Source organism: Enhydra lutris, unplaced genomic scaffold, assembly GCF_002288905.1.
Source record: "Enhydra lutris kenyoni isolate GAN:26980312 unplaced genomic scaffold, ASM228890v2 scaffoldscaffold40, whole genome shotgun sequence".
In the NCBI taxonomy this organism is placed as follows: domain Eukaryota; kingdom Metazoa; phylum Chordata; class Mammalia; order Carnivora; family Mustelidae; genus Enhydra; species Enhydra lutris.
The window spans coordinates 5,144,832-5,170,544 of NW_019154124.1; the positions used below are offsets into that span (position 1 = coordinate 5,144,832).

At 37.1% G+C, this 25,713-nt stretch overlaps 1 protein-coding gene across 6 annotated transcripts in view; it reads left to right on the forward strand.

Moving 5' to 3' along the window:
• Positions 1-3,977: 3,977 nt before the first annotated feature.
• Positions 3,978-25,713, forward strand: part of LOC111155226 (origin recognition complex subunit 5) — an 89,854-nt gene continuing 68,118 nt past the window's right edge. For all 6 annotated transcript variants that reach the window (XR_002641124.1, XR_002641125.1, XR_002641126.1 and 3 more), the window contains exons 1-5: positions 3,978-4,147; positions 7,626-7,718; positions 8,946-9,146; positions 18,507-18,581; positions 23,229-23,340. Coding sequence is in view for 3 of the 6 variants with exons in the window: in XM_022515346.1 (XP_022371054.1) it covers positions 4,076-4,147; positions 7,626-7,718; positions 8,946-9,146; positions 18,507-18,581; positions 23,229-23,340 (553 nt within the window). In the remaining 3 variants the exon portion in view is untranslated. The remainder of the gene's footprint in view (positions 4,148-7,625; positions 7,719-8,945; positions 9,147-18,506; positions 18,582-23,228; positions 23,341-25,713) is intronic.

Below are 25,713 nucleotides of genomic sequence, written 5' to 3' on the forward strand. Positions count from 1 at the left end.
ATAAATAAATGAATCTGAGTATTTTAATCCAGTTGTTGCCCCAAAAACCATGAGCACAAATATCTGTAATACAAGGTTGAGAATGTCAGGTGCTCTATAAGTGTAAAGTATTTATCTTATTAGACTTGAGAGATTGGAAATGTTTTGTTGACAAAATGGGGGAAGTTTTGTAGGACTGGAGCTTGGACTTGAAATAGGTATCTTAGGTTTGGTTTCCTAGAAAATACAGCTGAAGTCAATGATGTAAATGCTTTCAGATGGAAGGTTCAAACCAAAGGCAGAAAAATTAAAAAGGGAAATGAGAATGGATGTGAGCTTGCATTTAAAAAATAACTAGTTGAGTTCCACTATAATCTAGATTGTAAAAATCTGGAAAGAGCTTTACTCCCACTCTAACAAGAAAAGCTGGATAAACTAGTAATTTTTCTTTAATCCACAGGGGTCAAAGAAGAGCTAAGGTCACAGGGAAACCAAGTAACATGAAATTTAAGGAAAGATGGGCTCCTCCGAAGAGGGATGGATGTAAGCATTGACTCACCTGTAGCAAAATGCGGGGTAGGGGAGAAGGTAGGTGCCATAGAAGCAGGTAAAAATGTTGAGCTAAAATTTTTAATGATTTAGTGAAGGTCAATTATAACTAAGATAAAGCCACAAACCAAGAGAGCTCACACTCACAGGGTCATCTCCCTAGACCTCCACTGGATGCTCACAAGAAAGTTCGAGGGCAGTGCAGAAGAAAGCTTCCCTAGGGTACAAGGTAGAGGAGATGAGAAATGAGAGAATGAGAAATGAGAAATATTGGAAATTGCGAAATGAACAAAACCCCACCCTGACTCTTGTTCTGTATAAAACAAAAGTCTTAAGCCTTCAGAAGAAAGGCAACGAACCCTCTTACCTACAGAGTACATGTGAAAAGCTAAAAGCACAGCTGGGAGAAGGGTAAATGGAAAACACCTTCTGCTCTTAGGAGCAGAGCAGGAAATCCCAAATAAGATCTCCCAAAGACACACTGCAGAGTTTAGCCGCTATGGAGAGAAGGACAGATTTATGGAGAAAAAAACCCACTGCTAAGTTTCAGGGCCAGCAGAAGACTGCAGCAGGACAGGACAGCCGAGAATACTTCCTACCCTCTGATCAGACAGGCAAATAGCAAGGGGTGGGGGGGGAACAAACAGCATTCTGTGTCTCTTGACGAGAGGCTAGAATGTGGAGAGAGACCACCTCTGGATTGCAAGTCCACAGGGAAAGCCAAGAATCGAGGATGGAATAATATTGGAAAAAGCAATAATTTTATGTATGTCTGGCAAATCAAGGTTGTTAATTATGTTTTTCAAACCTACTGTGTCCTTACTGTTTTTGTCTGCTTCATCTAACAGTAGTTGAAGGAGATGCTGTTGAAATCTTCTGCAATAGGAGTATATTTGACAAGTTTTCCTTGAATTTGCACCATTTTTGGCATTTTAAGTTTTGATAGAATTCTAATAGGGTTGTTTCGTAATTTTGGTGCGATAAAAAAAGTTGTACTACTTCAGGGTCCGAGTTATGATCCTCACTCTTGAAATCGGTGAGTAGAGACAAATGTTCTTTTTAACCACTTTAATATCCCTAATTTATTCCAAACATGATTACTACAAAGCCGAACCAATAGGAGTATTAATGAGTGGAGTCTCTATATATTTTAATCCAGCAGAAAAATCAGGATGAACTCGAACGGAACAGGTGGTGCATTAGTTTTCTATCATTGCTGTAACAAATTACCACACACTTAGGGGTTTAAAACAACACAATTTTTTTTATAGTTCTGGAGGTGAGAAGTCTGAAGAGTCTCACTGGACTAACATCAAGGCTTCAGCGTGGCTGCGTTCTTTTCTGGAGGCTCTTGGGGAGAATCCATTTTCTTCCCCTTTGCAGCTTCTAGAGGCTGTCTGCATTCTTTGGCTTATGTCCCCTTTCCCATTTCCAAGCCAGCAACATTGGTCTAAGTCTTTCTTACACTGCCACCCATCTGGTTCTACTTCTTCTGCTTACCTCTTCCACTAATAATGATTCTTGTAATTAGACTGGGCCCATGTGTCTAAACACCTTCTGCCAAAGTTATAACCTTATAACCTTCCTTCCACCTGCAACCTGAATTCCCCTTTGCCATGTAATCTAACATATTCGCAGGCCCTGGAATTAGGTCACAGCTATCTTTGGAAGGCCATTATTCTGCCTATCACAGGTGGTAAATGGAAGGAGCAGAAAAAGTGGACATAGTGCCTAGATTGAACTAGAGAGATGTATAGTAAGTTCAGAGAGGGTACATAAAATATAGCAATCTGCCTAAGTATGACATTGCTTTCAAATCTATTTCATTTTATGTTTTCTCCTAATATAAATTCATGCATACAGGTAATTATTGTTTAATTAGTATTTACATGTTCTTTAAATACATAATATGTTTGTTTTGGAAAGAAGTCAATATTTGGTTTATTTTAAAATAATACTCGAAGCAATGTCCTCATCTACCTGGAGGGACTTTCACTAAAGTGTAATGTGGTACTGAGGGTATATTACCCAATCTCTTTCTTTTCAGTAATCTGTATAACCAACCTGGGGTTCCAACTCAAGACCCTGAGATCAAAGTTGCATATTCTTCCAACTGAGCCAGCCAGGCACCTCTTTATTACCCAGTTTCTAAAGACCATGTTGGTCCTTTATGTTCAAATTTCCTTAACAGCAAATGGCCAAAGGACCTAATGGTAGCTTCATTTCAGAGTAAAATTGGATTTTATATGCTTATTTTTTCAACAACCATTTATACTTTCTTTTGAGCTCAGCGTAGTCTTCAAAGTGACTAAAACTATGATAATCAGACTACTGAGTAAAAATGGAATGCCTCATTTCAAGGCACAGAAAGCATTTTTGCAACTGAAACTAGGGATATTGGGGCCCTTTTTGGTGTTTTACTTTAGCAGGAAGTTTTCCTTAATTGTTCATTTCATACAGCAAATGTGGTTAAATATCTACTCTGTAATAAAACTCATGCTAGTCATTTGGAAAAAGTCATTAATTCAATATATATTTTATTTTTTTGAGCGAGTGCCTATGAGGGGAGGGGGGCAGGAGCAGAGGGAGAGGGAGAGAGGGAGAGGGAATTTCTTACAGATTTTTATTTATGTATTTGAAAGACAGAGCATGAGCATGGGGAGGGGCAGAGAGGAACAAGCAGACTCCCTGCAGATCACAGAGCGCACTACAGGGCTCTGTCCCAGGACTCTGTAGTCATGACCTGAGCCAAAGTCAGTCGCTTAACTGAATGAGCCACTGAATCGCCTCCAAAGAGCATCTTTTTTTTTTTTTAGATTATTTATTTATTTATGTGACAGAGATAGATAGATAGAGAGAGAGAGAGAGAGAGAGAGAGAGAGAGGGAACACAAGCAGAGGAAGGGTGGGAGAGGGAGAAGCAGGCCTCTCGCCATGCAGAGAGCCCAATGTCCGGCTCCACCCAGGGACCGTGAGATCATGACCTGAGCCAAACGCAGTCGCTTAACCACTGGGCCACCCTGGCACCCCTCCAAAGAGAATCTTAAGCAGGCTCCATGCCCAGCGTGGGAGCATTACTTTTCCTTGATGACGATGGCGCTTCAGGACGAAAGCTCCTGGGACTCAGTTTCTGCAGGCAAGAAAATCAAAGCTACGGGTTGGGGGGTGATCAGAAACCCGCAGAGTCCCCTTAGCTCCTGCCAGGCGATTGATGGGTCTCGCATCGCGGTGTGGTTTCCCGACCTTTGGATGGCAAAAAGCGGCAGCCGAGAAGTCCAATCACCAACAGCACCGTCAGCCAAATCCCTCCTCGAAGGGAGAAACAGAGCCCGCTTCCTCCGGACCTCGGGAGATGGGGCGGGGCGACGCTCCCGTGCGCGCTGCCGTTACGCCGACGCACGGGTACGCCGACGCACGGGTACGCCGGCCCCGCCGCACCTTCGCAAGTCTGGTTTCCGGCGGGAGCGCGGACTCAAGGGGAGAGCGGAGTTTGCGGCTCGGGTCTTGGAGCTGACTGAGGGCTGCGCTGCCCTCTGGTACCAGCCGGAATGCCTCACTTGGAAAACACCGTGCTTTGTCGCGAGTCCCAAGTGTCCATCTTGCAGTCCCTGTTTGGAGAGGTATTGTGGTCAGACTCCCTTTTCTCTTCCAAATTCTGGAGGCAAACATTTCCGTGGTCTTGCGACGTGTTCTCAATTTTCTGTCTTCGTGTTTGGATTGAGGGGCAGGCAAGAATCCATTTTTTTTGCATTGAGGAAAGGGTTGTTGTAGGTCTACCCTACACCTCCACCCGAAGTAACTTCTGATTAGTCCACTTTAAAAGAACGGCCCGGGCAGGACCGGCCGGCACCACAGGACGTTGGCCCAGGATGCGTTCTTTTACTAAAACACGCCACGCTTTTGAGATGGCGTTACCCTAAAGCAGCGAATGGAAGTTGCTTAGTATCTTACCCCAGCTGAAAAAGATTTTACGTAACCGGTGTGTTGGCAGTGTTATTTTTTTTTCCGGTGTAAGTTCGCACGTTTCACTGAGGTGTTCGGTGTAAGTCAAGCGTGGGTGTAGGTGGTGGTTATCGAGCCCAGAGAGAGCCAGGGCGGGCTTCAGGTTTAAAACTTGAGCGGCTTTTCCAGAATTGCAGAAGCCTTGAAGAGATCTTGTCTAGAACTCTTGACGAGCAGTTCAGGTGACGCCTGAAAGAAGAGGTTAAGTAAGTGTCTTTGAATGGACACAGCTAGGGACTCCTTTTCACAGGCAGGAGGTAGCATTCACCAGTTCAAAACTTCCAGCTATTTTTGTTTATGTTCTGGTGGCCTGTGGTGAGCCTTTTGCTTCAGCCTTAGACATGGAGTTAAGTCAGTCAGACTTGGGTCTTCTTTCCTGTGAGGAGAGTAAATGAGAGTTTAGGCGCAATACTTGTTATCTTTCCTTCCCACCCATCTTCTGGTTTGCTTCCTTAAGTACTTTAAGTACTTGCATCCGACTAAAAATGTTGGTTGGCATTCTGAGTCTGAAGTATTAATGGAGAACTCCGTCCTTCCTGTAAAAGTGCATAGTAGTTAGGGAAGTAAGAGGTCAATGACTGCATCCTCAGTATTCTAGTTATAATGCTTTCAGTTAGAGTTATCCGTATCATCACTGAAATATTTTCTCGGTTATACTCTTTGCATTCCTTCCTTGGAGAAGATCTAAAACCGGATCACTCCCAACTAGAGCCGTCCTCCAGAAAAAAGAATATTGACAAATAGAGATGACTAGTATTGGTTTAGTGTTGATCACAGAAAGGGTTTCGATCTTTACTCTTACTGCACATCACGTTTAACAATATTAATACCACTTTTCTTCAAGGTGTGGTGTGCATGTGGGAGATGCAAAAACTGAAAAAAAAACCTTTTTTTCTAAGCAGATTCATTTATTTGCTCAACAGATATTTACTGAGCACCTTCTTTGTGTTAGGCACTGTGCTGGATCCTGGCTAATTAGAGTTTATTAAGGAGATTTATGAGGGTGAAAGGGTAAGTAACAGTGCAAGAGTTCAATACAATTCTAGGTAGCAATAGGGTGGAATATTACTAAGCAACAAATAGTGGATGTAGACCAGTATGGCAGGATTTCAGAAAAGGAGTGTTTTAGTGTAGCTTGGAAATATTTCCTGAAGGATGTCTTGACCTTCTTTTTTTTTTTTTTTTTTTTTTAAGATTTTATTTATTTATTTGACAGAGAGAGATCACAAGTAGGCAGAGAGAGGGGGAAGCCGGCTTCCTGCCGAGCAGAGAGCCTGACGCGGGACTTGATCTCAGGACCCTGAGATCATGACCTGAGCCGAAGGCAGAGGCTTAATCCACTGAGCCACCCAGGTGCCCCTCTTGACCTTCTTTTTAAAGATGAACTATAATATTTGGATAGCAGAGATGCTCAGCAAGCATGGGTTAATTCTTGGGATAGCATTTTTGAGCCATTTACAGGATAGTCAGGTATAAACATAAAAAAAGGATTAATATACAAAAACATCCATCGTAAGTCTCCTTTGGGGCTGCTTTTGCATATGCTATTAGAAAGTTTTCTCATGTATAAATCTGAGTCCCTGATTTATCTTGCAAAAGGAAATGTGTAACTTAGTGGCCAGAATGTAATAGATGTTTAATAAATAATAATAATAATGCTAATAATTATTTAATTAATTAAAATAAAACTTACATATAGTGAATATATAAATAATAATAAACACATGACTATTATTGTGGTGGTAGATTATGATCATAGAGATGCTGCTTTCTTGTGGAAATTGCATCATCCTATATTCTTGTAATTTTTTTGTTTTTAAGATTTTATTTATTTGACAGACAGAGATCACAAGTAGGCAGAGAGGCAGGCAGAGAGAGTGGGGGAAGCAGCCTCCCTGCTGAGCAGAGAGCCTGATGCGGGGCTCGATCCCAGGACCCTGAGATCATGACCTGAGCCGAAGGCAGAGGCTTAACCCACTGAGCCACCCAGGTGCCCCATCTTGTAATTATTTTTTAAAACAAGTGCATCCCACTAGACTGTCCCACTTCCACAGCAGATTTTTTTTTTTTTTAAAGATTTTATTTATTTATTTGACAGAGAGAGATCACAAGTAGACAGAGAGGCAGGCAGAGAGAGAGAGGGAAGCAGGCTCCCTGCTGAGCAGAGAGCCTGATGCGGGACTCGATCCCAGGACCCTGAGATCATGACCTGAGCTGAAGGCAGCAGCTTAACCCACTGAGCCACCCAGGCGCCCTCCACAGCAGATTTTGTCTTTAACAGGTATTTGTACTTTTCAGTGCATTATGGTTTTCAGCATTTGATAGGTGTTTAATAAATGAATGAAACATATTTGTAGTATTAAGGAGTCCAAGAGAGGGGCTATTTGACAATCTTTACTTTTTACTGGACAGCTGACTCTTAACATTTATCCTGAGGTTCTTGGGAATATGTGTGTTGAAATACACGATATATAGATTTTTTGTTTTATTTGATGAAATGTGTACATTTAGGCTAGGGTAAATATAGTATGCATAATTTAAAAGTTTTCTGTTAAGTTTTCCGAAAAAGAGAGGACTCTTGAAATTTCTTCCAACTTTGTGATTATGTATGCTTTGTTTAATATGTGTAATGAAATTGCAGCATGTGAGATTAGATTCTCCAAAAAATTAAGATAAAAATGGATTATGGTTAAAGTTATTCTTGAAAAATCTTTGCAGTCTATGTATTTGAAAATACAAGAGTTCAGACATATAAAACTGCACAGTAATAAAAAGTATAAATACATACATAATATATAGTGTGTGTGTGTGTGTGTGTATATATATATATATATATATATATATATATATATAGTGTTATATGTGTAATATATACTAAGTATGCCAAGTACAGTTTTTCAGACATTTTAATTTAACAGAGAAAGTGCTTAGAATTGAATTCAGGTAAGTTCAAAGTGTAATCATGGATCCATTGTGTGGTCACTATTGAAATAATTTGGATTGAATATTTTACTTTGCCTTGTAAAACTTTCTCATGAGTTGATAATTATTTACTGTTTTGTATGTGCTGACTAATACTTGTCTTTTCTCTCTTAGAGGCATCATTTCAGCTTTCCATCAATTTTTATTTATGGACATACTGCCAGTGGAAAGACCTATGTAACACAAACTTTGTTGAGAACTTTAGAGGTAAGAATAACTGTTAATTGATTTTTTTTTTTTTAAACCTCATAGATTCCTAGAAATGGGAGGAATCTGGGAGATTTAGTATAGTTTACCTTTCTCCGAAGGGATATCTTCTACTATATGAAATATTTCTGACCAGTTTTTGTTTGAGATATCGTAGACTCTAGTTCATCAGGGAATAGGGGTGAAAAAGGACAGCAAATGTTAGTGAAACTGTGACTAAGAGATAGATATAAGGTAGCCTTAGTTACATTATTACTCTGAAAGAGAAAGAAAAGCTTTGCTCTTAGGTGAGATTTGTAGACTATCACTAAAAATAGTTATAAATATCACTAAAAATAGTTTTAAGTTCCATTATTTGTGCTAGATGCCAAATTTATCTTCCTCAGAATGAGTAGAACTACTTTTGTGATTTCATTTTGAGAACAGACTATATTTGTAAGCAAGTCTTTGTTTCCTGTTACTTCTGGAATTAACCTCCATTTTGACCTCTAAATAAAGAGCTAGCTTAATCCTCATAGGAGGATTACTGTGGTTTCAAACTTTAAAATTCTTTTTGATCTAGGTTTGTTTATCATTAGAATATTATCTTAAAGTTATTAATATGAAATTCCTACTAAGAATTTTAAAATGTACTTGGGTTTCTTAATAATTCTCAGAGTAAAGTACACATTAGCTCTGAATCTCTGTAGGAAACAAATGGCAAATTCAAATAATTGAAGTGAGTTTAATGAAGGTACTGTTGTACAAAGGTTGAAAAAATGTTAAGGGAACCATCGAGACGATAAAGCACTAAGAGCTTTTACTCCCCCTACACCTGAATGGACCGAGGGAAGTAGCTGATACCAGATCACTGTAAGAGCTATAGTCTTAGATGGGGAGGGCTGCCCAGCTGGAGCTGTGGCCTTTGGTAGAAGAATGTAGCTGTGGTGGAACTACAGGGCCACTGAGGGATAAGGGGTGAGTTAAGGGAATATTCATTTTGTTTCTTCTTATTGCTTTCTTTCAAGCTCCTGGTTCTTCTTGTTGACTGAATCCAACCAGAGCCAGAATATAAGAGAGTCTAGGTGATGCAGTCTGTAGTGGTCAGCCTCCTGGGGTACAGAGCAGGTTGGGGAATGGAAGGATGTAGAGTAGTAGAAGGACACCTAGGGAATATCCAGCAGAGCCGTGACCATATATGAGGGTTTTCTTTTCTATTTACACGTTTTTAAAATTTTTGTTTTTCAGCTCCCACATGTCTTCGTGAATTGTGTTGAATGCTTTTCTTTGAGGCTGCTTTTGGAACAAATTTTAAACAAATTGAATCATCTCAGTTCTTCAGAGGGTAACTGTTCTACTCAAATAACCTGTGAAACATTTAATGATTTTGTTCGCTTGTTTAAACAAGTAACCAAAGCTGAAAGTCTCAAGGATCAGACTGTATATATTGTGAGTAATTTAATTTCATTATACCGTCTATTTGGAAACTGCTTATTAGGTCAATTTCTATATATTTGTTTCAAGTCTCATTATGTGTATTGCACTATACAAAGGTACTTTTGGGATACAAAATATGTTTTAGATGTATTTCTTAACCAAAAGGAACTTCAGTTTAATGGAAGAGTTTCGACATGTACTACATGTGACTGTGTGCGGTGTATGATGAGTGATAACCATGAAATGCAAAACACAAACTTAGGCATGTGTGGTACAGCTTCATGAGGTGATAACATTTGAGATAGACTTAAAAGGATGATTAAAGGATTATAGGAGGAAACTGAAGAAGGGGATTTCAGATGGTAGGAATTATGTAAGGAAGTCATGCAGATGCATTGGAGGCCAGGGAATGCAAATAGTCCAGTATTAGTGAGTAACAGTGGATGAGAGGAGAAAAAATCTAGGAAGGTAAGTGAGGCAAATCATGGAGTATTTGAAAACTCTACTAACGTGAAACTTTACTAACGTCATTTTCTAGGCAGTGAGGAGGTAGGGAAGATTTTAGAGCAACAAATCTGTTTTAGGAAGATTATTCTGTAAATCATATTAAATAGATGGATTGGGGGCTGATGGTGACAGACCAAAGTCTTAAAGTTGGCTTTCAGGGTCTTATTGCTGTTTAAATTAGAGGAAATTTGGGCCTGGGCTAGACTTGGAGCGGGCGATGCAGAGAGGAATGGAAAAGACCATGAAGGTCAAATTTTTCAATTGTGCATGGAGTAGAGGTTTGTGGGGGAAGATGAATCATTTGATTTTGGGGTGGCTAAGTCTGAATTGTAGTTGTTACATCAATGTGAAAATGATTATCAGACAACTGAAAATGTGTAATGTTTTTTTTTTAGTGGATTTGTTTATAATACTTTAGCCGTTTTTTAAAAAAAAATTATTATCTCTGGAATTGGAATTAAATTTTAATAGAATGCCTTATTATAACAGCTAAGTTGTAAACTTACTGAAGGGACGAGATCTTATGCATTCTTGCATCTCCTGATATGTGTAAAACAGTTCCTTCCACATTTTAGTTTCATTCATTTATTTATTCAGCAAATAACTCTTGGGCACTTCTATATGCCAGACACTATTTTAGATACTGGAGATAGAACATGGAACAATATAGAGTCTCTGCCCTCCTGTAGTTTATAGTGTAGTTGAGGAAGATTGATAAAAACAAGTTAGTATGTAGGATGTCATTTATGTTAATAGAGTAAGGAAGAATCACTTGGGTGGGGGAGAGTAGTTACTTTTCTAAAATAGAGAAGAGAGAGAATATCTCACTGAGATAATGATGACTGAGCTGAGATCTGAGGAGCAAGGAAGGAATTGAGCAAGCTACGAAGATAGGTGAAAAAAGAGTATTCCAGGTAAAGAGATTTACATAAGACTACATACACTGGAACATACTTTGTATATTCAAAGAATACAAAGGAGGCCATTGTGGCTGGAATAGTTCAAGTACGGGGGAGAGTAGTAATGTTGAGAATCAAATGATGAGTGCGAGGATAGAAGCATGCAGGCTAATATTACAGGTTGAATTATTTTGTCCAAGAATTCATATGTTGAAGTTCTAACCCCTTGTACCTTGGAATGACCCTATTTGGAAATGGGGTCATTGCAGTTCTAATTAATTAAGTTGAAGTTGTACTAGAGTAGTTTGGACCCCTAACTTAATATGACTGGTGTCTTATAAAAAGAGGAAATTTGGGTATAGATATGCACAAAGGGAAGATACCACATAAAGATTGGAGTATGCTGCCACAAGCACCTTTGGAGGAAGCATGGCCCTGCCAACACCTTGATATTGGACTTCTAGTTTCTGGAACTGTGAGATGATAATTCATTTCTGTAGTTTAAGTCACCCTGCTTGTGTGACTTTTTTATGGCAGCTGTAGGAAACGAATAAAACTAGTTATGAGGCATTTATTATAATTTAGGCAAAACATCATGTTGGCTTAGGCCAGGGTGGTAGCAGTAGATGTGGTAAGAAGTGGTCTCAGTATATTTTGACAGAATTTCTGATAGATTGACTATAGAGGAGGAGAGAAAGAGCAAAGTTAAGGGCAACTCAGAAGCTTTTTGTGCACTTGAAAGGATGGAGTTGTCATTATCTTAGTGGAGAAAACTACAGTGGGAGGTCTTCTTGGGTAGGGAAGGAGGGATCAGGAGTTTGGTTCAGGGCACGTTAAACCCAAGTACAGAAGTTCAGTTGGCACTTGGAGACTACAGTCTTAGGTCAGGAGGGGCCCATTGTGGAGATAGGATTTCAGAGTATAGAGGTAGTAGTTCTTAAAGCTATGAGACCATTAGGTCACCAGGAGAGCGAGTGAGTTAGAAGAGAGGTGAGTCCAAGTGCCTAAGCCTTGTGGCAGTTTCTTGGTTATGGGATGAGGAGATGAAGAAGAATGAATGAGGACAGAGAAGAAATCAATGATGTATAAAGAAAATTTGAATAAGTGCTGTGTTTTGGAAATCTTGCTACCCTGCCCCTTTCTTGGTCCTTTGATTAGGGAGAGCAGGGTTTTGTTGGGACTTTTTTGATTTATGCTCATTAGCCTTTCTATGTTGCTGATTTCCTCAGCCCCACGTATGCTGTGTGAGGCAAAAAGACAGCTGAGGCAATACGCCCTCTGAAGTGAGTTGTCATTCCTCTGCTCTTAAGGTCCCTAGCTGTTCTGTCTTCTACCTTTCAGAGCCCTGTTTGTTTTATATATAATATTCAAGGTTCTTAGTTTTACTTAGCAGAAGGAATAGGAAAAAATACGTCTATTCCCATCTTCGGAGGTAGAAGTCTTATTTCTTTTAAAACACATGTGCATGAGTGTATTCTTATACAGCTACTATTTTTTTTAAAAGATTTTATTTATTTATTTATTTATTTATTTATTTATTTATTTATTTGAGAGAGAGCATGAGAGGGGAGAAGTTCAGAGGGAGAAGCAGACTCCCCAAGGAGCTGGGAGCCTGATGCAGGACTTGCTCCCAGGACTTCGGGATCACGACTTGAGGCAAAGGCAGTTGCTTAACCAACTGAGCCACCCTGGCGCCCCTACAGCTACTCTTAGTATAGTTCCGCACCATTACCTTGATTTATGCCAAGGCAACTCTAACCCACTATTACTTGCACCATCATTGCAAATATCAACATGGTGAAAAGGGCAAAAAGTGTTTCAGTATTATTATGAAAATAGTTTTGACTTTGCCAACCTTTTGAAAGGATATCAGGGATACCCTTCCCACCCCCCAGGGGGCCACAGACTATACCTCAAAAACTAGTGTTCTAAGTAATAAATTTACGCTTTTAGTGAGATAAGGTAGGAAACAGGATCACTGGTGGAGAGGAATTTAAGGAATTTATCAGAAGGGGGACATTAATGTGGGTTTTGAAATATCCAAAAATATTGGAGTTATATTAGGGAAGTGTTAGTAAGAAACTGTAATATTTAAAGAATGAGGAGGAATGACCTCAGTATATGTGGGTGACAACAGGGAGAGTTTCAAAGCTGAATGTCTTTAGGTAGGAGGGAAAATGAATAGTCTATAAATAGCCTTGATGAGTAAGTAGGGCCCTACTCATTTTTCAGATCTGTTGGATAGAAGTTAGGTATTCAGTAAGTACTTGTTAGTTGGCTAAGCATTAAACATTAAGTGTGAGAAAGGTGTTTAGTGTGGGATGTTTTTTAGAGTACATCTATAGGCAGGTCAGCTACGTAATATATATGAATTGGTAAGATTCAATACTTAATTACAGAAAGGTAGCTGAGAATGTTTTCTAGTCAGTAAACCAGCTTGTAAATTAAGTCTATTAGAGTGCCTTTGTGTAAATTATTGAGATAAATGTTTGAATCTGAATTAAAATTTTTACTTCTCTGAATGTTATCTGATAATTTCTTTTGAAGAAGGATCATTTATTAGAATATCATAAAATCATTAATTATGGTGGGTTAACTAAATTAGAAGAATGAACTATTAATTTATTGCTTCAGCTTTGTTTTTTGCATTAGAATGGGCATAAAAATGGGCCAATTATTTTAATTAATCTGTGTCCTGGATTAAAGGGTTACTTAAATGGAGATTGATGGGGAGATTGCATAATTGCATAGTGGAGAAAGTAATTTATATCTTTTTAGCAGTAAATGATTTTAGCTTTATTTTGTCTAATTAGGAGTGAAATATCTTAAGCTGATTACTCATAGATTGTTTAAGTCTGTCTGTTAATCAATAAAACATAAAGCAATTTGGACTACTTAGGGAAACAATATCATATTCTTTGCATTTTAATTTTATTCCTAATTTAAATGATTATAGTTTCCAATAAGATTTATTAACAAAGTATAAGTTAAAAAAAAAAGAGCTTTTTTTAATTTCAGTTCTGAGAAGAAAATGTACAAGATGAACCTAGAACATTTTGCCATAATAGAAAGCTAGGGAGCTATCGACTACAACTTGGGTCATTTCAAAAACATACAGAAGCTCATGTTTTGGAAGAATTAATATTGTTAAAATGTCCATAGTACCCAAAGCCATCTATATCCCTATCAAAATTCCAATGAAATTTTTCACAGAAATAGAGAAAACAATCCAAAAATATGTATGGAATCACAAAAGACGGAACAGCCGAAGCAATGTTGAGAAAGAAGAAAAACAGCTTGAGGCATTATACTTCCTGATTTCAAACTATAGTGCAAAGCTATAGTAAAACAGTATGGTACTGGCATAAAAGTAGATGCATAAACCAATGGAACAAAATTGAGAGCACAGAAATAAATCTTTCCATATACATGTGGTCAACTAATATTTGGTAAGGAAACCAAGAATGCTCAGTGGGGAAAGGATAGTGTCTTCAAATAAATGGTGATGGGAAAACTGGATAGCCATATGCAAAAGAGTGAAGTTAGACCCTTATTTTACACGACTCATAAAAGTTAACTTGAAATAGATTAAAGAATTAACTGAAACCATAAAAACTCCTAGAAGAAAACATAGGGAAAATGTTATTTGACATTGGTCTTGGCAACAGGTTTTTATTATTTATTTATTTATTTATTTTAAAGATTTATTTGATAGAGTGTGTGTGCACACATGGAGGGGGAGAGGGGGGAGAAAGAGAATCTCAAGCACACTCCCAACTTGCTTGGAGTCCAGTGTGGGGCTCAATCTCTTGACCCTGAGATCATGACCTGAGCCTATATCAAGAGTCAGATGCTTAACTGTCTCAGACACCCAGGCGCCCCAGCAATGGTTTTTTAAATATGATACCAAAAAGCATAACAACAAAAGCAGAAATTAAAATAAGTGGGACTACATTGAACTAAAAACTTCTGCACAGCAAAAGAAACAATCACCCAAATGAAAAGGCAGTCTACACGATGGAAGAAGATAGTTGTAGTCATCTACTGAACAAGGGGTTAATATCCAAAATATATAAAGAACTCATGCAACTCAATAGCAAAAAAAAAAAAAAAAATCTGGTTAGAAAATGGTCAGAGGACCTGAATAGACATTTCTCCAAAGAAGACATGCAAATGGCCACGTAAATGAAAAGGTGCTCAACATCACTAATCATCAAGATAATGCAAACCAAAACCATGAGATACACTTCACGCTTGTTAGAATGACTATCATCCAAAAGACAAGTATTGCCAAGCATATGGAGAAAAGGGAACCCTTGTGCATAGTGGTATAGCCACTATGAAAAAAACAGTGTGGAGGTTCCTTAAAACATTAAAAATAGAAATACCATGTGATTCAGCAGTCTCACTTCTGGATACAAAAAAAAGGAGATGAAATTAGGATGTCAAAGAACTATCTGCGCATATTCATTGCAGTTTTATTCGCAATAGTTAAGACTGTGTGTGTGTGTGTGTGTGTGTGTGTGTATGTATACATACACACACAGTGGAATATTATTCAGCCATGAGAGGGAAATCCTGCCATTTGTGACAACATGGATGGACCTTGAGGGCATTATGCTAAGTGAAAGAAATCAGGCAGAGACACTTAATCATATGTGGAATATAAAAAGCCAAACTTAAGGAAACAAAGGAAAATGGTTGGTTACTAGAGGCTGTGGGATAAGGGAAGTGGAGAGATGTTGGTCAAAGAGTACAAGCTATTCTAATTATAAGATGAACAAGTTTTAGGGAATCTGTTGTACAACATAGTGGTTATAGTTATGCTATACTGTGTTATATATACTTGAATGTTGCTAAGAGAGTAGAATAGATCTTAAATGTTCTTACCACAAAAAAGAAGTGATAATTATGTGAGGTGCTGGAGGTGTTAGCCAAAGCTATCATGGAAATCATTTTACAGTATATAAGTGTATCAAATCAACAGTTGTGTGCCTTATACTTATGCAGTGTTATAAGTTAGTTACATCTCAAAGCTGGGTGGTTATTAAAAGGACCCAGCAACTAGTCTGAGGAGGCTTCCACTGGCCAAACATGGTATAGTTTGGTTATCAAAAAAAACCCAATTCAGTAGATGGAGGTACATTACATGTGTTAAAACCCGTGAATTTATAATGATACTAAACAAGTATATAAAAAACACAAAACCTCAGTTTATTGGTTACCATGGGAGTTTCATTTACTAGGGCACAACAGTAGGATGAATAATGGCCCCTGAGGATATTAGGTCCAAGTTCCTGGAACCTGTAAATGACCCTTCATTTGTAAAGAGGGCCTTTGCAAATGTGATTAAGGGTCTAGAGAAGGGTAGATTACCAGGTTTATCTGGGTGATCCCAAAACACAACCACAAATGTTTGTGTAGGAGAGAAGCAAAGAGAGGATTTGACTAAACCACACACACAGGAGGAGGCTAGGTGATGGAAGCAGAGGCAAGCAGAGAAGAGAAACTTAAAATTTTGATACTTGCCTTGAATTATCTAGTGGTGCAGCCACAAGCCAAAGAGTACTGGCAGCCACCAGCAGCCAAAAGAGGCAGAAAGGGGTGCCTGGGTGGCTCAGTTGGTTAAGAGACTGCCTTTGGCTTAGATTATGATCCTTGAGTCCCAGGATTGAGTCCTGTATTGGGCTCCCTGCTCAGCAGGGAGTCTGCTTCTTCCTCTGACCCTCCCCCCCACTGTGTTCTCTCATTCTCTCTCAAATAAATAAATTAATTAAAATTCAAAAAAAATTAAAAAGCAGAGAATGGATCCTACCTTAGAGCTGCTGGAGGGAGTGTGGCCCTGCGGACACCTTGATTTTGGCTCCATGAAACTGATTTCAGACTTAGGACATCCAGAACTGTGATGAGACACATTTTTAGTCTCTTCTAAGCTACCAAGTTTGTGTGGTAATGTTTTATAGCAACCACGGAAAATGAAAAGAGGCACAAACTTACCCTGAAAATTAGTAGATAAAAGGAAAGAATCAAGCATTTATCCCTTCTGTCCTGTGTGAACTTTATTTCTGAGTAACAATGTTCTTTCTAGAAAAATGTCTTCTAACAAATGCAGAAGGGATCATAGAAAATTAAGTTTTGCAATACCTAAGAAAGTTCTGGATGTAGGCAATGATCATCAATTGATGCAGAAATTATTTGTTGAAAGGCTGCTGGGGAGCTTTTTGATGGATGGATCAGTCTGACAATACCTGAACCTATCAATCAGTCTTAACATCACAGAGAGATAGCCAGGTGTTGTGTACCTGCTGATGTGATTCAATAAGAAATACAGAGCACAATTTGTGAAGTATTCTTGACCAAAACTTGAACCTGAATCTGATCATACCTCTAATTTATTGACTATTTTATAGGAAATATACTGTATATAAGAACAGTCAGCCAATTCAGGATTTGGGAAATTCTATGCAATGGATGACTGGTTTTCAACAAATACATAACAAAAAAGGAAGGGTCAGGGGAAATACTGTAATTTAAAATTGACTAGAAGATAGACCAAATACAATAAGATTCAACATATGAACCTTTTTGGATCCTGAATCAAATAAATGAACTCTTAAGGAGACATTTTTGGGACAAGTGGGGAAATTTGAATTTAGTGTAATAACCATGTAATAATGATGTTAAGAAATATTGTTAAATTTTTTAGGCATGATAATGATACTGTGATTATGTTTTTTTTTTTTTTAATGGGTCTTCATCTCAGAGCTGCGTACTGACATATTTATAGATAGAGTGGTATGTCCGGGATTTGCTTTAATATAATCCAGTGAGATAGTGGAGGGGAAAAGTGGAGGAGTTTAGAAGAAATAAGTTTGACCATATGTTAATGTTTGTTGGGGTTGGATGAAATATATGTGTGGGAGTTACTGATCTCCCTGTTTTTCTGTATATTTTAAAATTTCCATAACAAAAAGTAAAAATAAGGGTTAGGTTATGAAGACCTTGATTTTATTGTTATGGACTAATGGATGACCTCTTGAAGCCCCCCCCTTTTTTTTAACCTTTTTTTTTTTTTTTATCAAGACTTCAAACACAGAAAGAGGTAATGTACTCCAATGAACTCATCACCCTGCTTCAGTTATTCTTAACATGGTCAAACTTGTGTCATCTTTACCTTGTACACTGTTCCCTGCATCATATTATATTATCCATAATAACATACATACATTCTCTCTATATATCTATATACCTCATATATATGTTACCCATGAGTATATATGCTGTATCTGTATAGATGTATATATACTGTATATCTGTGAAAGAGAATTATCTTTTAAAATAACGTATAGAGAAGTATCTTTTAAAATAACATAATACCAGTGGTTTTATAACTGTACAAAAATTTAACTTTTCTTTCATCAAATGGTATAAAAAAATGCATCCAATTATTTTTCTTGTATACCTAGTAAGATATCCTTAGAGCATTGATAGAATACCTAGAAAAGAAACCTTTTTAATGTACTTGTGATTTTCTATTTAGAAATTTAGGTTAAAATACATTGTAAGTAATCTTTTTTTTTTAATTTTTAATTTTTTTAAAAGATTTTATTTATTTATTTGACCGATGGATATCACAAGTAGGCAGAGAAGCAGGCAGAGAGAGAGGAGGAAGCAGGCTTCCTGCTGAGCAGAGAGCCTGATGTGGGGCTTGATCCCAGGACTCTGGGATCATGACCTGAGCCGAAGACAGAGGCTTTAACCTACTGAACCACCCAGGCGCCCAAGTAATTTACTAATTTGACCTGTTTGAAATGTCTTCTACAAAATAAATACCAGTTAAAAATTAATTCACAGGTTACAATTTTTCTTTTGAACATGGAAAATGCAAGCCTTGAATTGTGCATTATATAATGCTAACATTTTGTAGAAAGCTTTGTAAATTGATTTTGACACTTTTTTTTTTAAGGTTCTAGATAAAGCAGAATATCTAAGAGATATGGAAGCAAATCTTTTGCCTGGGTTTCTTAGATTACAAGAACTGGTAAGTTATGTATGAGAGAGTCTTTTCACCCTATGAGATTATCTTTGTCAAATTTTATCATTTTGTCAATCAGACAGAAGAGAAATGAATCTTAACATAATTTTAATTTTTATTTCTCTATTACGAATGTTGTTGAGCAATTTTTCCTAAGTAAAAGCAGTTTGTGACTTGGTAACATTTATTCTTTAGTTTTGCTTTTTATTTCTAATTGTGAAGTGAGTAATCCTGCTTTCTTTAAAGGTTTTAGGTGTTTGCTGGAGTAAATGGTGGGGGCCTAAACTTCAGACTTTCTGAAGAATTTTTAAATTTTCTTTTCAGTAATCTAGAAAAAGAATGGTATGTCCGTTCTGGGTCTCTGGAGTTCTACTTCATGGCCAGTCAGTGTCAAAACTGGCTTTGTATTTCAATTTATAATTGTGTTGGCACTGAATAGTATTAATACTACTCTAATTGCCATGGACTAATGAGAAAAGAGTAGGGATGGATTTAATATGCATATGTATCAGGTCAAAGCCAAATAATAGTAATATGGCAAATCAGGGTTTTGCAGAAGTTTGAATAAAGATAACTGGAGAGAGAATTCATTGTTCACCAATACCAATTGGTATAGGAATGCTAAACTCAAAAGAACTGTGGCTATTTCCTATTTGTACCGTAATCACAAGTGAGCAAATATTTAGTTTGATCAAAACAGTATTGTTAATCATATTCAGTTACTGTTAATTTAAATTTTATAGTTTTGTATTTAACTTACAGGCTTACTTTTGTTTTTGTTTTATAATCCTATAAGTATTTTGAGCATAATTTATACCTACCTAGTTATAAAACTAGGTTTATGTCTGTGTTAAGTATTAAGTAATATTATAAAGAAAATTAATATTTGGAGAGACAGTGCTTATAGCATTTCTACCATTGAAAAAGTTAACATTTACTGAACATATTATTGAAATTTGAGAAACTTTTAGAAGTTCACAGAGGCTTTCCAAGTGCTGTTGAAATCATTGTGTGCCTAAGATCAATTCCTAAAATTCACTTTTAGTAATAGTATTGGGCGGGGGTGAGCTGTGAGAGAACAGGAGGAAAGACGGTTATAGCTTTTGGTAGCCGTCTTGGAAATTTCCTCACATAGTCTAGTCTTTGCTACTCTTGGCATTTTACCACTGAGGCCAGGAACCCATCTTTTTAGGGTAGGTGCCTCCTTCTTCATTTCTTTTTTCGTTTTCTCTCTCTCTTTTTTTAGATTTATTCATTTTAGAGAGAGAGAGAGCATGCTCTGCACGTGTGTGTGCTCATGAGTGGGGGGGAGAGGCAAAGGGAGAGAATCTTGAAGCAGACTCCCTGCTGAGCATGGAGCTTTAGTCTCAGTCCTGTCTCAGGACTCCTGAGATCTTGACCTGAGCCAGAACCAAGAGTCAGATGCTTAACCGACTGAGCCACCCAGACATCCCTCTTGTTTTGTGTTCTTGTGTTGCATTTGTGTTTTTTTTGTGCATACCTTCATCCACATACTTTCATACCCTTTGCTCTAGGATTCCCTGTCTGGTGTCAGAGTGCATTCTTGCTGTCCTCTTGCTCTTCCACTAAAGCTTACCTCACTTTTTCCCCCTCATGCCTAGTAATGGTGATCATGTGTCCCTTCATAGTAGTTAGGCTTTTCACTTTTTTTTTAGTTGTAATTATGGAAACTGAAGAAAATGAAAAGATTCATAGTAATCTCAACTCTACCAGAAAAGAGAATTGTTTTGATTTTAAATTGCTTGATTTTTAAAAATGTATTTCATTTAGGAGAAATCCAATAAAGGCATTTCATGGTTTTTTTCTGTTTGTTTGTTTTTTTGTTTTTGTTTTTGTTTTTTTTTTAAGATTTTGCTTATTTGAGGGGCGTCTGGTGGCTCAGTCATTAAGTGTCAGCCTTTGGCTCGGGTCAAGATCCCAGGGTCTTGGGATTGAGCCCCACATTGGGCTCCCTGCTCAGCGGGAACCCTGCTTCTCCCTTTCCCACTCCCCTTGCTTGTGTTCCTTCTCTCGCCGTGTCTCTCTTTATGTCAAATAAATAAATAAAATCTTAAAAAAAAAAGATTTAGTTATTTGAAGGAGAGAGAGTGCATGCTTCTGTGTGCACGAGTTAGGGGAGGGATAGAGGGACAGAGAGAAGCAGGATCTCCACTGAGTGGGGAGCCCAACACGGGGCGGGGCTCAGGGCTTGATCCCAGGACCTGAGATTATGACCTGAGCTGAAGTCAGATGCTTAACTGGCTGAGCCACCCAGGCACCCCAGCATTTCTTGTTTTTTATAGTAAATATTTATTTGATTAAAAAATATTTATTTGATTAAAATGAATTAAATATTTGATTAATATTTATTTGCTAAGTATCATTGTATATTGAAGGTAAGATCAGATAAGAACAGTACCAACTTAAAATTCTTTCAGATAAATATCTTCTCTTTTTTATACCTATTTTTGAACTGATTTTATCAAATGCTTATAAATGATCAATGCTGTCTGATCAAGATTTTTTTTTTAAATTAATTTTTTTTATTAACATATAATGTATTATTTGCTTCAGGGGTACAGGTCTGTGAATCATCAGTCTTACGCAATTCACAGCACTGACCATAGCACGTACCCTCCCCAGGGTCCATAACCCAGCCACCCTATCCCTTTCCCTCACTCCCCAGCAACCCTCAGTTTGTTTCTTGAGTTTAAGAGTCTCTTATGGTTTGTCTCCCTCCTGATCCCATCCTGTTTCATTTTTCTCTCCCTATCTCCATGACCCCCTGCCCTGCCTCTCAAATTCCTCATATCAGACAGATTGTATGGTAATTGTCTTTCTCTGATTGACTTATTTCCCTTAGCATAATACCCTCTAGTTCCATCCACATCGTTGCAAATGGCAAGATTTCTTTTTTTGATGACTGCATAGTATTTCATTTTATACACACACACACACACACACACACACATACACACCCCTCATCTTCTTTATCTCTTCATCTGTTGATGGACATCTAGGCTCTTTCCATAGTTTGGCTATTGTGGACATTGTTGCTGTAAACACTGGGGTACGCGTGCCCCTTCAGATCACTACATTTGTATCTTTAGGGTAAATACCCAATAGTGTGATTGCTGGGTCATAAGGTAGCTCTATTTTCAACTTTTTGAGGAACCTCCATGCTGTTTTCCAGAGTGGCTGCTCGAGCTTGGGTTCCCTCCAGAGTGTAGGAGGGTTCCCCTGTCTCCGCATCCTCGCCAACATCTGTTTTTTCCTGACTGGCTAATTTTAGCCATTCTGACTGGTGTAAGGTGGTATCTCACTGTGATTTGAATTTGTATTTTCCTAATGCTGAGTGATGTGGAGCACTTTTTCATGTATCTGTTGGCCTTTTGGATGTCTTCTTTGCAGAACTGTCTGTTCATGTCTTCTGCCCATTTCTTGATTGGATTATTTGTTCTTTGGTTGTTGAGTTTAATAAGTTCAAGATTGTATTTAGAACATACTTCTTTATCCCTATAGAAATAAATTCAAGGAGACAAAAAGCATTTGAAAGTAAAAATCTCTTCCTCTTTTTCATAAAGAAGCTAGATTTTTGTGGAATTATTAATATATTGAACTCAGCTGTCTTTGTTACCCAAAGAATGTTTTTTTAAGTAATGAAAATTGAAACATAAGATTACATATAAGTTAGGAATTAATAAATAGTAAATCACCATCAAAGTGTAGTGTAATTTACATGTTTGGATCCTAAGAATAGCTACGAACAAAACAGCTATCATGTCTGTTCTGTCACCTTGGGAGATATCAAAAAAAATGTGGGTATGTGTTGTGGTGAGTGCTGTGTATTGTGTAAGACTGATGAATCACAGACCTGTACCCCTGAAGCAAATAATACATTATATGTTAATAATAAAAAAGTGGGGAAAAATTAAAATCTGTGTTGAAAATGCAGAGGTGTGTCTACAGACAAATTTGAATTGGCATCATAAGGCATTTGCGGCCACTCTGTAGGACAGTATACATGTTGAGCTTGTTTTCTGAAGTGTTCATTTTGGTATACTGATAATACCTTCCAAATATAGCTCAGAAGATGACTGTTAACTTTATAGTGGTGTATTGTGTGTGTATTTAACATTTTTAATGTATACTCAACATGTTGACTAGTTAGTGTGAAAATAGTCTTTAAAAAAGTTTCCTAATATTGGTTATAAGTACAGCATATCTATTTTTCTTATTTCCTCTCTGGGTTCCTGTAGCTATTTTAGTGATGAGAGATGTACATTTTTTTGTTTGATTGAAAGTTAATGATTTCTTTGAAAAGTCCCATAAAAGGATCTTGTCTTAATTATTAAGCAAATGTGTTTCTTAATTTCTGTAAAATAAACTGTCTGACTGTCTTAGCATTCATGGATAACTGAAATGTCAGTGAACCTGAAAGTTTTATGGAAATTCTAAGTAATTATGTATGAAAATTTGCAAGTGGATGAGCTCCTTGATTAGGTTTTATAAATAAGGCTTATTAATATGCAAATAACTCGTTATATGTTTGTAACTTTCCTGGGTTTATTTGAAAGAAAAATTCAAATGAAATTGTTGCTCTGATTAAGATTTTTAAATGCAGAGTTACTTCTATTTCTCTTTCTTTTACAGACTGACAGAAATGTGACTGTTCTGTTTCTCAGTGAAATTGTTTGGGAAAAGTTTCGTCCAAATACTGGGTGCTTTGAGCCATTTGTCTTGTATTTCCCTGATTATAGCATAGGTAAATTTTAAAACTTCATTTTGACAAATGATATTCACTAAAATAATTTTTGTTGTTTGAAAGATTAAGCTAGTATATTCAAATGAAATACTTTGATGTCTTAATTTCTTCAGATTTGCTGCCAATCTCAAAATGTTATGTATCTGCAGTTACAGAGGTTTTATTTTGGAACTGTGAGGGGTTATTCTCATATAGTTACTAAAATTTTTTGAATGAATATTCTTCACATATTTGTGCTAATGGTGTATTTTCATATTTTTTAGTGAGTATAGTAAGATGTATATATTGTGATGTTGACATCCATACAAGTAAGAGCCAGACTGGGTTGGCAAAGCACATTTAAATTGTATGGAAGTTTTTATTTACCATTTATTTGTGTTATGTATGTATCTTTTAACTTTGTAAATCTCATTTATTTTTTTTTTTTTTAAGATTTTTTTATTTATTTGACAGAGATCACAAGTAGGCAGAGAGGCAGGCAGAGAGAGAGAAAGGGAAGCAGGCTCCCTGCTGAGCAGAGAGCCGGATGTGGGGCTCCATTCCAGGACCCTGGAATCATGACCTGAGCCAAAGGCAGAGGCTTTAACCCACCGAGCCACCCAGGCGCCCCTCATTTTATCTTTCATTAGTGTTCATCTTATAGTACCAATTGTTAGGCCTTGTGTTTCTTATTTTTTTTTGGTTTGATTTTAAATTGATTGATTTTACAGTGGTGTTTTGTGTGTGTATTTAACATTTATGTTTAACATTTTAATGTTAAATGTATTTAATATTTAAATTTCATAGATCTTGATTATTTTTGTCTTTGGAAGAACACTGGAGCCTTTTGTGTTGCTGAATATTGTGTTGTCACTATACAAATACGATGCTTCTGATTCAGAGTTTAAGTGTGAAGCCTAAAGTGGTTAGCAGGCTATGAAAAAATGCATTCCTTGACCTTGGCCTCATTAACACTAGCCCTCTGAACTAATCAGCTGTAAACATTCATTGTTAGGATAAACACATTTTTGCGTATTTACACGGGAAGAGCAATCAAATGACACCTTGCCTTAGCCAATTAACTGAAATAGAAGAAAGGTACCTAAAATAGATGAAGGGAGCCCTTATTTTCAATAGCTTCTCATCCATGAAAATTGCAAAATAGGAAGAAGAGAAAAGGGTAGGAAGAAAAGGAATAAATCAAAGGATCTCATTAAAAAAATTCCTTTGTACCTTTGTCATCACTGTTTAGAGTTTTTTCATGACCCATTTAGGGTTTAAGTACTGAAAAACTATTTAGAATTTAAGGAAATTATTTTTTTTTAAAGTGATTTTCTATATATTAGTGGCATTACAGTATGATATAATTGTAGAATTTGATTTAAAATTTTAGAAAGTAAAGATACAAAGCATCGTAGATGGAGAAAATTTGGGGACATATTTAAATAATAAAAGTGATCTTGCCAGTTTCAGAGAGTATAGACTACTAGGTTTTTGAAAAGTATATAATAATGGAGCCACGTTTAATCTGATGATTTAATTCAGGGCCTTCTACATACCAAGATTTTTTAAAAAAACAAAACACCATAATCCCATAGAAAGGCATTCAAAAAGGAAACATTAATTGATAACCAAATTGTAGTTAGGTAAGCACGGAACCAGAGTAAAGGGATAATCTTAGTGGCTAATGTCATCCAATCATAACATGATATATACACCATCTATAAGAATATGGTATTTCATGTTCAGGATCCCTGCTCTCTTAGCAGTGACCACTGGGGGCCCAGTTTGGAATTCTTGTTTCTGATCTCTATCACATGCAGACTACTCCTCTTTTGGTAAAGCATTTTTTTCTTTAACCCTGGTGGATTTACAATGTACTTCATCAGCTTTTTGGTTTGGTTTAGTTATTGTATCATTCAGGAAAAGTTATGCTCCAATAAATAATCTAAATACCTCAGTGACTTATAGTTTCCCGTCTCACAACTTTTGTGCTGTATTTGTCCCGTGTTTTATTTTTACATTTATTATAAACCACACATTTTTTAAAAAGATTTTATTTGAGAGAGAAAGGGGGTGGCAAAAGGAGAGGGAGAGAGAGAATCTCAAGCAGACTATGTGCCGAGCACAGAGCCCAATTTAGGGCTTGAACTCATGACCCTGAGATCATGACCTGAGCTGAAATGAAGAGTTGGACACTTAACTGACTGAGCCACCCAGGTGCCTCTGTTATAAACCCATATTAAATTATTATTTGGGCTTTTTAATTTTTTAATAAAAAAATCTTTTATTGTTTATCTGGCTTGAGCTTCTTGGATGTATGGATTGTATAGTTTTAGCAACTTTGGAAAATTTTCAGCCCTTATTTTTTCAAATATTTTATCTTTGTTTCCT